The 12,328-nt window shown below is 44.5% G+C and overlaps 1 protein-coding gene across 8 annotated transcripts in view; it reads left to right on the top strand.

The window, feature by feature from the left end:
- Positions 1-12,328, top strand: part of PSD3 (pleckstrin and Sec7 domain containing 3) — a 610,189-nt gene that overhangs the window by 205,667 nt on the left and 392,194 nt on the right. Inside the window, exon 1 of one of the 8 annotated variants that reach the window (XM_088832766.1) lies at positions 810-1,568. The exons of 6 other annotated variants lie outside the window; for them this stretch is intronic. Coding sequence is in view for 1 of the 2 variants with exons in the window: in XM_055416712.2 (XP_055272687.2) it covers positions 1,521-1,568 (48 nt within the window). In the remaining variant the exon portion in view is untranslated. Of the gene's footprint in view, positions 1-809; positions 1,569-12,328 lie in introns of those variants that run through there. One more of the 8 variants, XM_055416712.2, reaches the window with a different exon arrangement.

Here is a 12,328-nt window from a genome sequence, read left to right as displayed (position 1 = left end):
GGCTACCCACTCTAGTATTCTGGCCTGGGGAATGCCATGGGCTGTATAGTCCATGGGGACGCAAAGAGTTGGACACGACTGAGCGACTTTCACTTGTCATCTGTCTTATGGGATAATAATGAATAATCTCACTATTTGGATAATATTTTTGGATAATGTAGAAATTTTAAAACACTTAACACTTTTTATGGGCTTCCTTGGTGGCTCAGATGGTAAAAAACCTGCCTGCAATGTGGGAGCCCTGGGTTCGATCCCTGGATTGGGAAGATCTCCCGGAAGAAATGGCAACCCACTCCAGTATTCTCTCCTGGAGAATCCCATGGACAGAGGAGCCTGGCTGGCTATAGTCCTTGGGGTCTCAAAGAATCGGACATGACTGAGCCACTGAGCACAGCACGTAGCACAACACTTTTTATAGCTACGATTTAGGAATTATAATAAAATTCAGTAAGACCACAGAATTCACAAACATATTGTCATCTCAATAAAAAAAATTGAAACGTGTTTCTTCTAAAGCTCAAATGGTTCCTTTAGATCATATATTGATGGACTACTTTAAAATATAAATTATTACTCCCTTTTTCTGTATTTTTAATGCATGTACTTAATGTTAACTTTTTAAATGATCTATGTTGATTGTTTTCCAGTACTGAAATACAGTGATATTGTCCTCATGGGCTGTAGGTCTGTACCTAATCGTGTCAAGGCATTATGGTAAATTAATGTATGACTAGAATCCCAGGGACGGGGGAGCCTGGTGGGCTTCCGTCTATGGGGTCACACAGAGTCGGACACGACTGAAGTGACTTAGCAGCAGCAGCAGCAGGTTTTCAATAAGAATCTAATAACAGTTTTAGTTGAATTATGCTGTTTAACGACTAGACATTCAGCCTCTATTGTAAACATGTAGACAGAATCTTAACAAAAAGTGTTTTAAGTGCTTCTCAAGTATTATTTTATTTATTCCTTATACTAAACTAATGAGGCTGTTTATTGTTAGCTTCCTTTTCCAAAGTCACAGGGAAGTTACGTCTTTGTGGAAGGTCGCCTACTAGTGAGCAGAGAGTCAGCATTTGAATTCTCTCTGTCTGGCGCCAGAGCCTGCCCCTGTATCACCATGGTCGTCTTTTTGTTCTGCAGTGAATGGACTGTTTTTCATCTGTGGCCTGTTTTGCTTTCATCCTGATTTTTGTATGTTTGATACTTTTGTTCACTTATTTGTTCATCCAGCAAATATTTACTGAGCAGCCGTCACGTGGTGCGCAGTGAGCCCGGCGGCCCCGGTCTGCTGGGCCCTGGTGTTGTTACAGGTTAAAGGAGGGAGGGCGGGTGGAGCAGAGTGAAGCTTCTGTGTCACTGAGAGAAGGGACCTGGGAGGTGAGCAGGAGGAGGCCAGACTGGAGCAGGTGTGAGGAGAAGCGGGGCAGGGGGAAGGAGGGCGTTCCCCGTAAAGGGAGCAGCTGAGTGCAAAGGCCAGAGAGGCTGTGTAAGGTCTTCAGGGAACTGCAGGCAAATCCACCATGGCTGAATTCCAGTGTCTGAGTTGGAAATGGAGTGATGAAGAACGTGTAAGTAGTGTTGAAACTGTTCCGAGATCGGATGGAAGAAAGAAAGGATTGATGAACTTTATATACTTCATTGTAATTTCTGATGATAAAAGCATAGAAGCCAAGTGTATAGCTTTCAAACTTGTGGGGACATGGGATAATTTGCTGTAGTTGTTCAGTTGCTGAGTCATGTTGGACTCGTTGCAACCCCATGGCCTGCAGCTAGGGTTCCCTGCCCTTCACCATCTCCTGACGCTTGCTCAAGTTCATGTCCATAGAGTGAGTGATGCTGTCCAGCCATCTCATCCCCTGTCGTCCCCTTCTTCTCCTGCCTTCAGTCTTTCCCAGCATCAGGGTCTTTTTCCAATGAGTTGGCTCTTTGCATCAGGTGGGATAATAAATCACTTAAAAGGGAGGCCAAAGAGGAGATTAAAATAAAATAGATGGGCAGATAGCACAACATAGGTTGATAGATACAAACCCATTGTGTTTGTAATTACTTTAAATGTGTATGGACTAAATTCACCAAAAAAAAAAAAAAGAAGATTTTCAGACTAATAAAAACCAAGCAAACAAACCAACACGGCCCTGGTTTCACTTGACAGAAAGCACCGCAGTGCAGGAGGTGAGCAGAGCTGACCGTGAGCCGATGCTCACCGCCTTCTCCGTCTCCCTTTGTCCCAGCGCCGCCTCCTTCCTGGACGGGTGCTGGGCTTGCCCCCGTCGGTGCAGTGCAGGTTGTCCCGAGAGCTGGCAGGCTAGATGCACCTGGGTCCCGCGGTCCTGGAGCCCCACGAGCGTGGGAGAGCGTTACGGCAGAGGTGGAGTCTCAGTCACAGCCCTAGTGAATCACGTAGTGTTCGGCAAGCAGAAGTGTAAATACCTAACCTCGACTTCATTTTGTGTATACAGTGATTTTCCTGTGAGACTGTAAACTCTTTGCAGGCAGGGAGCCTGTTATACTTTTGACTTTTCCCTAATATCTGCTAAACCATATATGAATAAATAATACACATTTCTTGTTTAATTAGTTGAATCAAGGCTAAATCTGATGTCTACATAAGGATACGATTCTACCTTTCAGTGCTTTGGAGATTTGTTTTCATGGGAGACAAAAAGATTTTTTTATACAGTTAAGGACATAATGACCTACTTTCTTCATAAATGCATTTTATAAGGTAGAAGAGAGTTGTTTTTTTACTTTGAAAAGTGTGATTTATTTAATATCAAAGAAATGCTTTACTCATAAAAAACTCATAAAAATATTAGTAGTAAAATAACACAAATATTTTTCTTGGAAGAAAAATTGGACAGAGCATGTCCAAACAATAGTTTCTTTTTTTTGGAGTGAAAGACATTCTTGATTCTATTAGTCCAAATGCCTGAACTTCTCTTGTTGAGGAAGAAAATGCTGCTGAAGAAAAAACTCTGTTGACCTCACATAGAGGTTCTCATTATGAATAGAAAGAAAGACAGAATTTTGTTTTCACTTACAATGTATAAAAAATAAAAATTAGAGCCAGGGTCTAAATGCATATACTTCTTTGCAGTAGGCATTTTGGAAACATTTAAGCCACTCCAGTACTCTTGCCTAGAAAATCCCATGGACGGAGGAGCCTGGTAGGCTGCAGTCTGTGGGGTCATTCAGGGTCGGACACGACTGAGCGACTTCACTTTCTCTTTTCACTTTCACGCATTGGAGAAGGAAATGGCAACCCACTTCAGTGTTCTTGCCTGGAGAATCCCAGGGACGGCGGAGCCTGGTCGGCTGCTGTCTATGGGGTCACACAGAGCCGGACACGACTGAAGTGACTTAGCAGCAGCAGCAGCAAAGATGGTTTCAAACTGTGGTGCTGGAGAAGACTATTGAGAGTCCCTTGAAAAGCAAGGAGATCAAACCAGTCAAAGGAAATCAACCCTGAAAGGACTGATGTTAAAGGTGAAGCTCCAATACTTTGGCCACCTGATGTGAAGAACCAACTCACTGGAAAGAGCCGGATACTGGGAAAGATCTAGGGCAGGAGGAGAAGGGGGTTACAGAGGATAAGACAGTTAGATGGCATCACCAATTCACTGGGCATGAACTTGGGCAAACTCCGGGAGGTGGTGAAGGACAGGGAAGCCTGGCGTGCTGCAGTCCATGGGGTCACCAAGAGTCGGACACGACTTGGTGACTCAACAGCAACAAGGATGCTGTATGCTTTTCCCCTGGTTGGTTTTCTTGTTTAGCGACCTTAGTGAGCTGTGGTGGAATCACAGAATTTTGAAGGCAGTTACCAGTACCAGCTACTGGGTACCAGCTGTGTTCTCAGGTGTTAATGTGGTATCTGACTTACAGGTCCTCAGGAAGACATGTCTGTTCACTTGTTTTTGCTCTAAAGTCCATCTCTGGTGCAGTTCAGTTCAGTCGCTCAGTCATGTCTGACTCTGCGACCCCATGGACTGCAGCACGCTAGGCTTCCCTGTCTATCACCAACTCCCAGGGCTTGCTCAAACTCATGTCCATCGAGTCGGTGATGCCACCCAACCATCTCGTCCTCTGTCGTCCCCTTCTCCTCCCGCCTTCAATCTTTCCCAGCATCAGAGTCTTTTCCAGTGAGTCAGCTCTTCACATCAGGAAGCCAAAGTATTAAAGCTTCAGCCTCAGTCCTTCCAATGAATACTCAGGACTGATCTCCTTTAGGATGGACTGGTTTGATCTCCTTGCAGTCCAAGGGACCATCAAGAGTCTTCTCCAACACCACAGTTCAAAAGCATCAATTCTTCGATGCTCAGCTTTCTTTATAGTCCAGCTCTCACATCCATACATGATCACTGGAAAAACCATAGCCTTGACTAGATGGACCTTTGTCAGCAAAGTAATATCTCTGCTTTTTAATATGCTGTCTAGGTTGGTCATAGCTTTTCTTCCAAGGAGCAAGCATCTTTTAATTTTGTGGCTGCAGTCACGATCTGGAGTGATTTTGGAGACCAAGAAAATAAAGTCTGTCACTGTTTCCATTGTTTCCAAGGAGTCAGACATGACTTAGTGACTAAACAACAACAGCAACAACAACACAACATAGTGATTTGATATTTCTGTAGATTACAGAATGATCACTGTGATAGGTCTAGTTACCATCTGTCACCATACAAGGATTTTACACAATTATTTACTATATTCCCCACCTGTACATTTCATCCCCCTCATTTATTCTGTGTTGGTCCTTTAACGGACCAGCACCTGGTGGTCCGGAGTCGACCGATGAGAAACTCAAGGAGACAGAAAGAGGCCGATATTCCTTGGTTTATGCAGAAAGCCAATAAAGCCCCTGCATGGGGCTTTTTCTGGTCACGAAGGCCTCAGGTGCCCTCTCGATGGGGTGAAGGCACAGAGCGCCTTCTCAAGAGGGTCTTAGAAGCCCGGGCAGGAAAGTGAACCCAGAGGGTCTCTGTGCTCCAGGAATTCGCCTGAAAGAGAGAGGGAGGGCGAGCGAGAGAAAGAGAGAACACAAGACTCGGGGACCAGAGCTCTGAGGGAGCAAAGGCGTTTCATTCAACATTGTGTAGGTATTTATACTGTAGTTATTCTCAGCAAAGATAAAGATTGAATTCCAGACTTTCAAAACACAGGCGATCCATATTAAAGAGAGAGAGTTATAAATAACCACTTTCACCATATAGTTCATAAAAAGGAAGAGGGGTACTTACCACCGTATAGAAAAACTAAGGAAGGAAATGCCTGGATTCTTGCCTCTCCTCTTAATTCCTGAATATTCAGGAATTAATAAGGAACAGAGAATTCCTGACAGATCCCAAACAGCACACAGGAAGCCTCGTGTTAGATGTTTCCTGACAATTCTGTAGCTGAAATGAATATCCCTTAACCTCCTCGTCTGCATTACTCGGCCTCTTCCCTCCCATCTGGCAGTCAGATGTGTGTTCTCTGTGCCTGTGACTCTGTTTCTGTTTTGTTATGTTTGTTCATTTGTTTTGTTTTTTAGATTCCACCTTTAAGTGAAATCATATGATATTTGTCTTTCTCTCTGGCTTATTTCACTTAGCATAATGCCTTCTAGGTCCATCCATGTTGTTGCAAATGGCAAGATTTCTTTATTTTTCATTATTTATGGCTGAGCAATATTCCGGTGTGTGTGTGTGTGTGTGTAATATTCCGGTGTGTGTGTGTGTGTGTAATATTCCGGTGTATGTGTGTGTGTAATATTCCGGTGTGTGTGTGTGTGTGTGTGTGCGTGCGTGTATCACGTCTTCATCTGTGGATGGGTACTTAGGTTGCTTCCAAATCTTGGCTGTGGTAAGTAATGCTGCACTTAACAGGGATGCATTTATCTTTGAATTAGTGTTTCATTTTCTTTGGATAAGTGTGCAGAAGTGGAAATGCTGGAGCATATGGTAGTTCTGTTTTAAGTCTTTTGAGGAGCTTCCATATTGTTTTCCATACTGACTGCACCAGTTTACGTTCCCACCAGCAGTGGCATGAGGGTTCCCTTATCTCCACAAGCTCTCCAACACTTGTTTTCCTTGTCCTTTTCACGGTAGCCATTCTGACAGTCATTAGGTGGTATCTCACTGGTTTTGGTTTGCAGTTCTCTAAATACTAGTACACCCCTGTTGCCATTTTTATGTCTTTTACAGAAAAATCTCTGCTTGGTTCCTTTGCAGTTTTAGATTGGATTGTTTGTTTTATTGCTGTTGGGTTGTATGAGTTCTTTATATCTTTTGGATACTAACGTCTTAGTAGATATATGACTTGCAAATAGTTTCTGCCATTCCATAGGTTGCCTTTTCATGAATGGTTTCCTTTCCTGTGTGGAAGATTTTTAATTTGATGTAGTCCCAGTTGTTTATTTGTGCTTTTGTTGTCAAATCCAAAAAATCATCACCAAGACTGATGTCAGGAAGCTTACCGTCTGTTATTTTTCTAGGATTTTTATGGTTTCAGTTCGTACAGCCCAGACTTCAATCCATTTTGGGTTTGTTTTTGTGTATGGTGTAAGATAAGGATCCGATTTCATGGATAGCTTTTTTGCTTAATGATTTTTAAGAACTTTTCATAAAATAAGAGTATCAGCCCTTCAGCTTTCCTATGCTCTGCAAATATTTTTCCAACATAAGTATTTTTAATGACTGTGTATTTTCCATTATATGGAAATACTGCGATTTACCTGAATCATGGGCCTGTGACTTCCAGTTTTCCATTACAGTTCTGTCAAGAATATTCACTTAGTAGTTTCTTAGAAAATTTCCTAGAATTGTAAGTGGTGGGTGAAAGGGAATCCACATTTTTAAGGCTTTGATTCATATTGTTCTGTTTCTGTCTGGGCAGTTCGTGTGTACACTGATGACAGAATGTAGAGTGCTGTGTCCCTATAACTGATGACAGTACTTGGTGTGATTTAAAAAACTTGGGCAAAATATACTCCTTTGATTATGAGTTAAAGGTGCGATTACTTTCTGTATGATTATGAGGATCATTATTATTATTTCTTCTTTTGCGTATTGCTTCTTCATGCCTTAAGGGAGATTTTGACCTTGTATGATTTTTTCAATTCTGTATCTACCAGTGGTGCAAGCTGCCTTCCCTTCCTATCTCTGATGGTGTTAGAGCAGACATTACAGATATTGGAAATGTTTAAGGCTGGGGAATGAATATCTATAAACTTACAATTAAAAGTCAGACTTTAGGCCTGTTCCTTCTTTCTGTTTTAATCTTACACATAAAGAACAGGCTTGGATAGAGCAAGTAACTTATCCAGGCTCCCCCAGTTGTACGTGGCAGAAAGAGGATGTGTTCTGCCTGATCTCACCGCATAGGTTTCTCCCACTCCAGGGGCTACCTTGTCTAAGATATACTTACTTTCGGTGGAAAGTTAGCTGGTTGAAACCTAAGGTGCGTTTTGACCAAACAGACAGAATTTTCAGAAAATATCTAAGTAGAAATATTCTAATGTGATATAGAATACTTTGGAAATTTGGTGGTTTTTTTTTTTTTTTTTGGAGAATAATTGCTGTACAACCTTGTGTTGGCCCCTGCCATACATCAGCATGAATCAGCCGCAGGTAGGTGTGTTTTTATTTTTGCTTTTCTGCTGACTCTTCCATTAAGAAGTCTGGTCTGCTAGGAGTGTAGACAATGAGCAGGGATTAGGCTGAGACCTTTTCCTTAGTGGCTCTGCGCTCTCCCCCCGTCCTCACAGTTCCAGCTCCTGTGACCTTGCAAAGCTTTCCTTCCCGCCTGCCGCCCACCCGCAGACCTTTTGTCCCCGCCTGCTGCTGTGTTTCTCTCTAGGCTCTGGTGGTGGAATGCCTGTTTCCCCAGCGCCATGGCAACAGTACAGGGGTAACTCCTTGCCTTTCCTTTAAGGAGAAAGGCTGCACACTTCTCTTTCTCTTTGACCCCGCAGTTAGCACTGTGGTCCACCCCTTCCTCCAGTGAAGAGCAGGGGAGTGCTGAACTGTGGTCAGGATGACAGGACCTGCTGGATGTAACGGCTCGCGGGCCTGCTGAGCGTCTGTTTAGTCTTTCCCCATCAGAATGAGGGGCTCGGTGAGTGGCATTTACTCTGCTCTCTGCTTGTTCCCTGGAAGCAGAGCAGCGGCTCTGTCAGTATCTGTCAAATGGGCCACAGGACCTGGTGGAGGAAAGCCTTTGTTCATAGGACTTGCTCTCCTTGGCTCTCTTGGCCTTGAAGCCAGGTTTGGATGGTACCTGGCCCTCCCTGTGACTTGTGGTCCAACCCCCAGGTCTCAGAGCCTGAGTCAAGGGAGTGCGCCGTAGGAGTGGATTATAGTCGATGTAAATGATTTGCATGTGGAATAGCCTAGGCTTTGGTTTGAATTCTGACCCCGGATGTTCTTAGTCCCGGTACAAGTTTGAGGAAGGCTTAATACCACCTGCCTCCTTGGTGTGTGGTGAGATGAATTCTGACCCTGTAAGGAGACAACTGGTCTCTAGGAAGGAAGATAAGCATTGGTGGTGATGTGGTTGCTAGTGTTTAGTTCCCTTCTGGGTGATTTTCTGGTCGTCATTGGAGCTATTTCCTCAGTTGTACTTACTGCCTTTTGCTAATTTAGGGGAGGCTCTTCAGTTTAATGTTCAAAGCTGAGTGGTGACTTTGGCATTGGACTGCCTGGGATCCGGGGCTCCTTCTGCCCCTTGCCAGCACTGGGACCCAGGGCAAGAGGGAGCCTAATTTATAAAGAACAACAAATGGCCATAATAGTAGCACTCACCTCAGAGTGGGTGTAAAGACTCAGTGAGGTGGTCCTTAGCACAGAGTCTGGCCCATCAGAAGTGGCCAGTGACTTACCCTGTAAATAATAATTGCTGTCATAGTTGTTAGAGTTGAAAGAAATGTAGACTTCGTCTCGTCCAACTCTAGTCGTCCTCCCCTGTTTCTAATTTTCCTTATAGAGTAACAGAGACTAAATCAGTATCCTTTTCAGTTAGTCTTTCATATACTTGAGGTTGGGCTGAATGTGGTCCCTCACCAAACTCATATGTTGAAGCCCTGTGTCTGGACACAGAGCCTTCAGGGAGGTGATCAAGGTTGAATGAGATCGTAAGGGTGGGCCCTAATCCTGTAAGACTGGTGTTCTCAAAGAAGACGAAGAGCACCCGAGATTTCTCTCTGTCTGCAGGGGCCTTATGAGGACAAAAGTGAGAAGGTGATTAACCGCAAGCCAGGAATAGAGGCTTCACTAGAAACTGACCCTGATGCCACCCTGGTCTTGGACTTCAGCCTCCAGAACTAGCAGGAAGTTCTGAAGCCTGGTTCTTAGCCCCCCTAGTCTGGTGTCTTGTTACAGCAGCCTGAGCAGACTCACATACATCCTTTTTCTTTTCTTCCATCGTCATCCTTGTCTTCTCTTGGATCCCCTCCTGTGACAGTTTTCACATCTTAGCATCCCGTCACTGCTGTCTAGACACTGTCATGTGTGCACACACATATCCTTTTAAAACGGGCAATGCCACGATGAACTCAGGGCTCCCTGCTAATGGAATCTAAGATTGGGGTAAGCGGTCACCTGAGCAAGCCTTTAATACTCTGGCCTACCCCATCCTGTTAGTTACTCAGTTGTGTCCAGCTCTTTGCAACCTCATGGACTGTAGCCCGCCAGGCTCCTCTGTCCGTGGACTTCTCCAGGCAAGAATACTGGAGTGGGTTGCCATTCCCTTCTCCAGGAGATCTTCCTAACCCAGGTCTCCTGCATTGCAGGCAGACTCTTTACCGTCTGACCCACCAGGGAAGCCTCATCCTATATTTGGTCTATTACTTTAGTACAAATTCAGAATTTTATTTTATTAATCCCACACTTACCCCCCACCCCCGAGATTATATAAATCATTTTTTTAGACCCCAAGTTAGTTAGGACTTTAGAAGTCTGAACCAACTAGCCTGCCTACTTAATGCTGGCAGTTTTCATGCTGTTTTAGTCATTTTAGTCTGCTGTAAAGCAGAGACATTACTTTGCCGACCAAGGTCCATCTAGTCAAGGCTATGGTTTTTCCCGTGGTCATGTATGGATGTGAGAGTTGGACTGTGAAGAAAGCTGATCGCCGAAGAATTGATGCTTTTGAACTGTGGTGTTGGAGAAGACTCTTGAGAGTCCCTTATACTGCAAGGAGATCCAACCAGTCCATTCTAAAGGAGATCAATCCTGGGTGTTCATTGGAAGGACTGATGCTAAAGCTGAAACTGCAATACTTTGGCCACCTCATGCGACGAGTTGACTCACTGGAAAAAACTCTGATGCTGGGAAAGGTTGGGGGCAGGAGGAGAAGGGGATGACAGAGAATGAGATGGCTGGATGGCATCACCGACTCTGTGGACATGAGTTTGAGTGTACTCCGGGAGTTGGTGATGGACAGGGAGGCCTGGCGTGCTGTGATTCATGGGGTCGCAGAGTTGGACACAACTGAGCGACTGAACTGAACTGAACTGAATGAATACCTACTGGATGGCTTAAACAATAAACATTTATTTCTCACCTTCCTGGAGGTTGGAAGTCCCAGATCAAGATGCTTGTATGGTCAGGTTCCAGTGAGGGCTCTTTAACTGGTTCACAGGGACTGTTTCTCTTGCTGTGTCTTCATGTGGCGGGAAGGGAGCTACCCAGCTCTCTGGCCTCTTCTTATAAGGGCACTGATTCCATTCCTGAGGGCTCTACTCTCATGGCCTAATACCATCCCACTGGGAACTTGGGGAGGACACAACATACTGTGTTGAGTTCCTGACAGTAGCTGCCTAATCTGCTCCTACACGTCCAGTGGTTGTGAGCTTGCTGCTTTGCTGTGCAAGTTACTCATTCTGCCGTCAGGGTCCTTCACGTATTTGGAGGAATTATGAATTTGAGTCAAACTCTGACTGTGTGGCTTCTATCTGTTGAGTCCACATTTGTTCTCTTATCAGAAAACGTCTGTTCTGCTTGCACATGACAGTTTCTTATAGATTCTCCCTTTCTCTCCTGGTGTTTGCTCTAAATATTATAACGATATTTGACTTGGTATCATTGGGGAAAATCAATGCACTTGGTTTTCACATGCCTAAGTTAGGTAGATAAATGAATCTAATAAATAAATAAAGGAGGAGCCTCTTTGACAGAGGAATATTGTATTTCATTTGTTTTAATGAGTAGCTTCCATTAGATCATTCTCTATGAAAACAGGTTGAGGAAATAGGCCATTCATCGTTTATTATTTGTATCAGCATGATTCATACCTTTCTTCTCTGTTTAGTGCGAAAAGCTTTAAATCTTTATCGTAGCTCTTCAGAGTACGTTCGTACTGGAAGATACCCTACACAAAATTTCTTCTGGACCCTTCTGTGGCCGACATTTGTCTTTCTGTGCCTGGGCTCCTTCCCTTTTCGTGAGAATCAGAGGCAGGTGAGAAGTTGGCTGAAGCCCAAGGCTGGCAGACCCTCCCGGGCCTACCTCGGGCCATTGGGTTGCACATGTCACCTCCCCCAGCATGGGGTTCTCAGGAGAGGGGTGCCAAACTCTGGCCAGGGAAGGCTGTTGGGCAGCTGGGCCAGGTAATGGGCCAGTATCCTGCGGACCGAGTCTGCGGTGCAAACCTGGGTGAACGAGGTGACTGGTGACTGGTCACGGTGGTGAAGCAGGGCTCCGTAGAGTTCCCCAGGGGAGGCTGCTCTGGGCTGGGATCTTGGCTGGACTTTGCCTTGTGTGGCCCCAGCCTGAGCCTGAGTTTGCAGCCCTCCTGCAGGCAGTAAGCTACCTACAATCTTGCCGGTAAACAAGTACTTTTCTGCCTAACCTGACCTGAGTCAGTTTCTTGCTTTTAACCAGGAACCTAGACAGGTGCATCCTTACCTGACTGTTCTCAGGTCGTGGTAGAGGATTCCGGTGCTCAGTCCTCCTCCCCAAGCACATCTGAGACTTGCGGGTACTTGTTAAGGAGCACACTCCCTGGGTGGGTAATGCTATATATGTGGCAGTTAGGAGTTATTTCTTCACATCTTTAACTGACTAATTTTCAGAGGACTCTTCTAGGAAAGATTTAACTTTTGACCCTTTCAAAGCAAGTACTGTTAAAAAAAGTTTAGACAAGGGACTCGCCAAGATGTTGAAAGCTAGGACATGGAAAAAAATGTTTATGAAAAGATAAAATCATCTCTGACTGGCTGATAGAAAGGTTACAATCTAATTAGAAATGCGGAAGGTTTTACTGAGCCCTACACAAGGTCTCTAATCCCAAAAGAAAATGAGAAGTACTGGCTTATCAGCGACTGTATATACTGGGGGAAGAGGATGGTTTT

The sequence above is a fragment of the Moschus berezovskii genome, chromosome 26 (assembly GCF_049115385.1).
Source record: "Moschus berezovskii isolate FMDL1 chromosome 26, NW_MosBer_1.0, whole genome shotgun sequence".
Taxonomy (NCBI): Eukaryota; Metazoa; Chordata; class Mammalia; order Artiodactyla; family Moschidae; genus Moschus; species Moschus berezovskii.
This window is presented reverse-complemented; position numbering and strand designations above follow the sequence as displayed.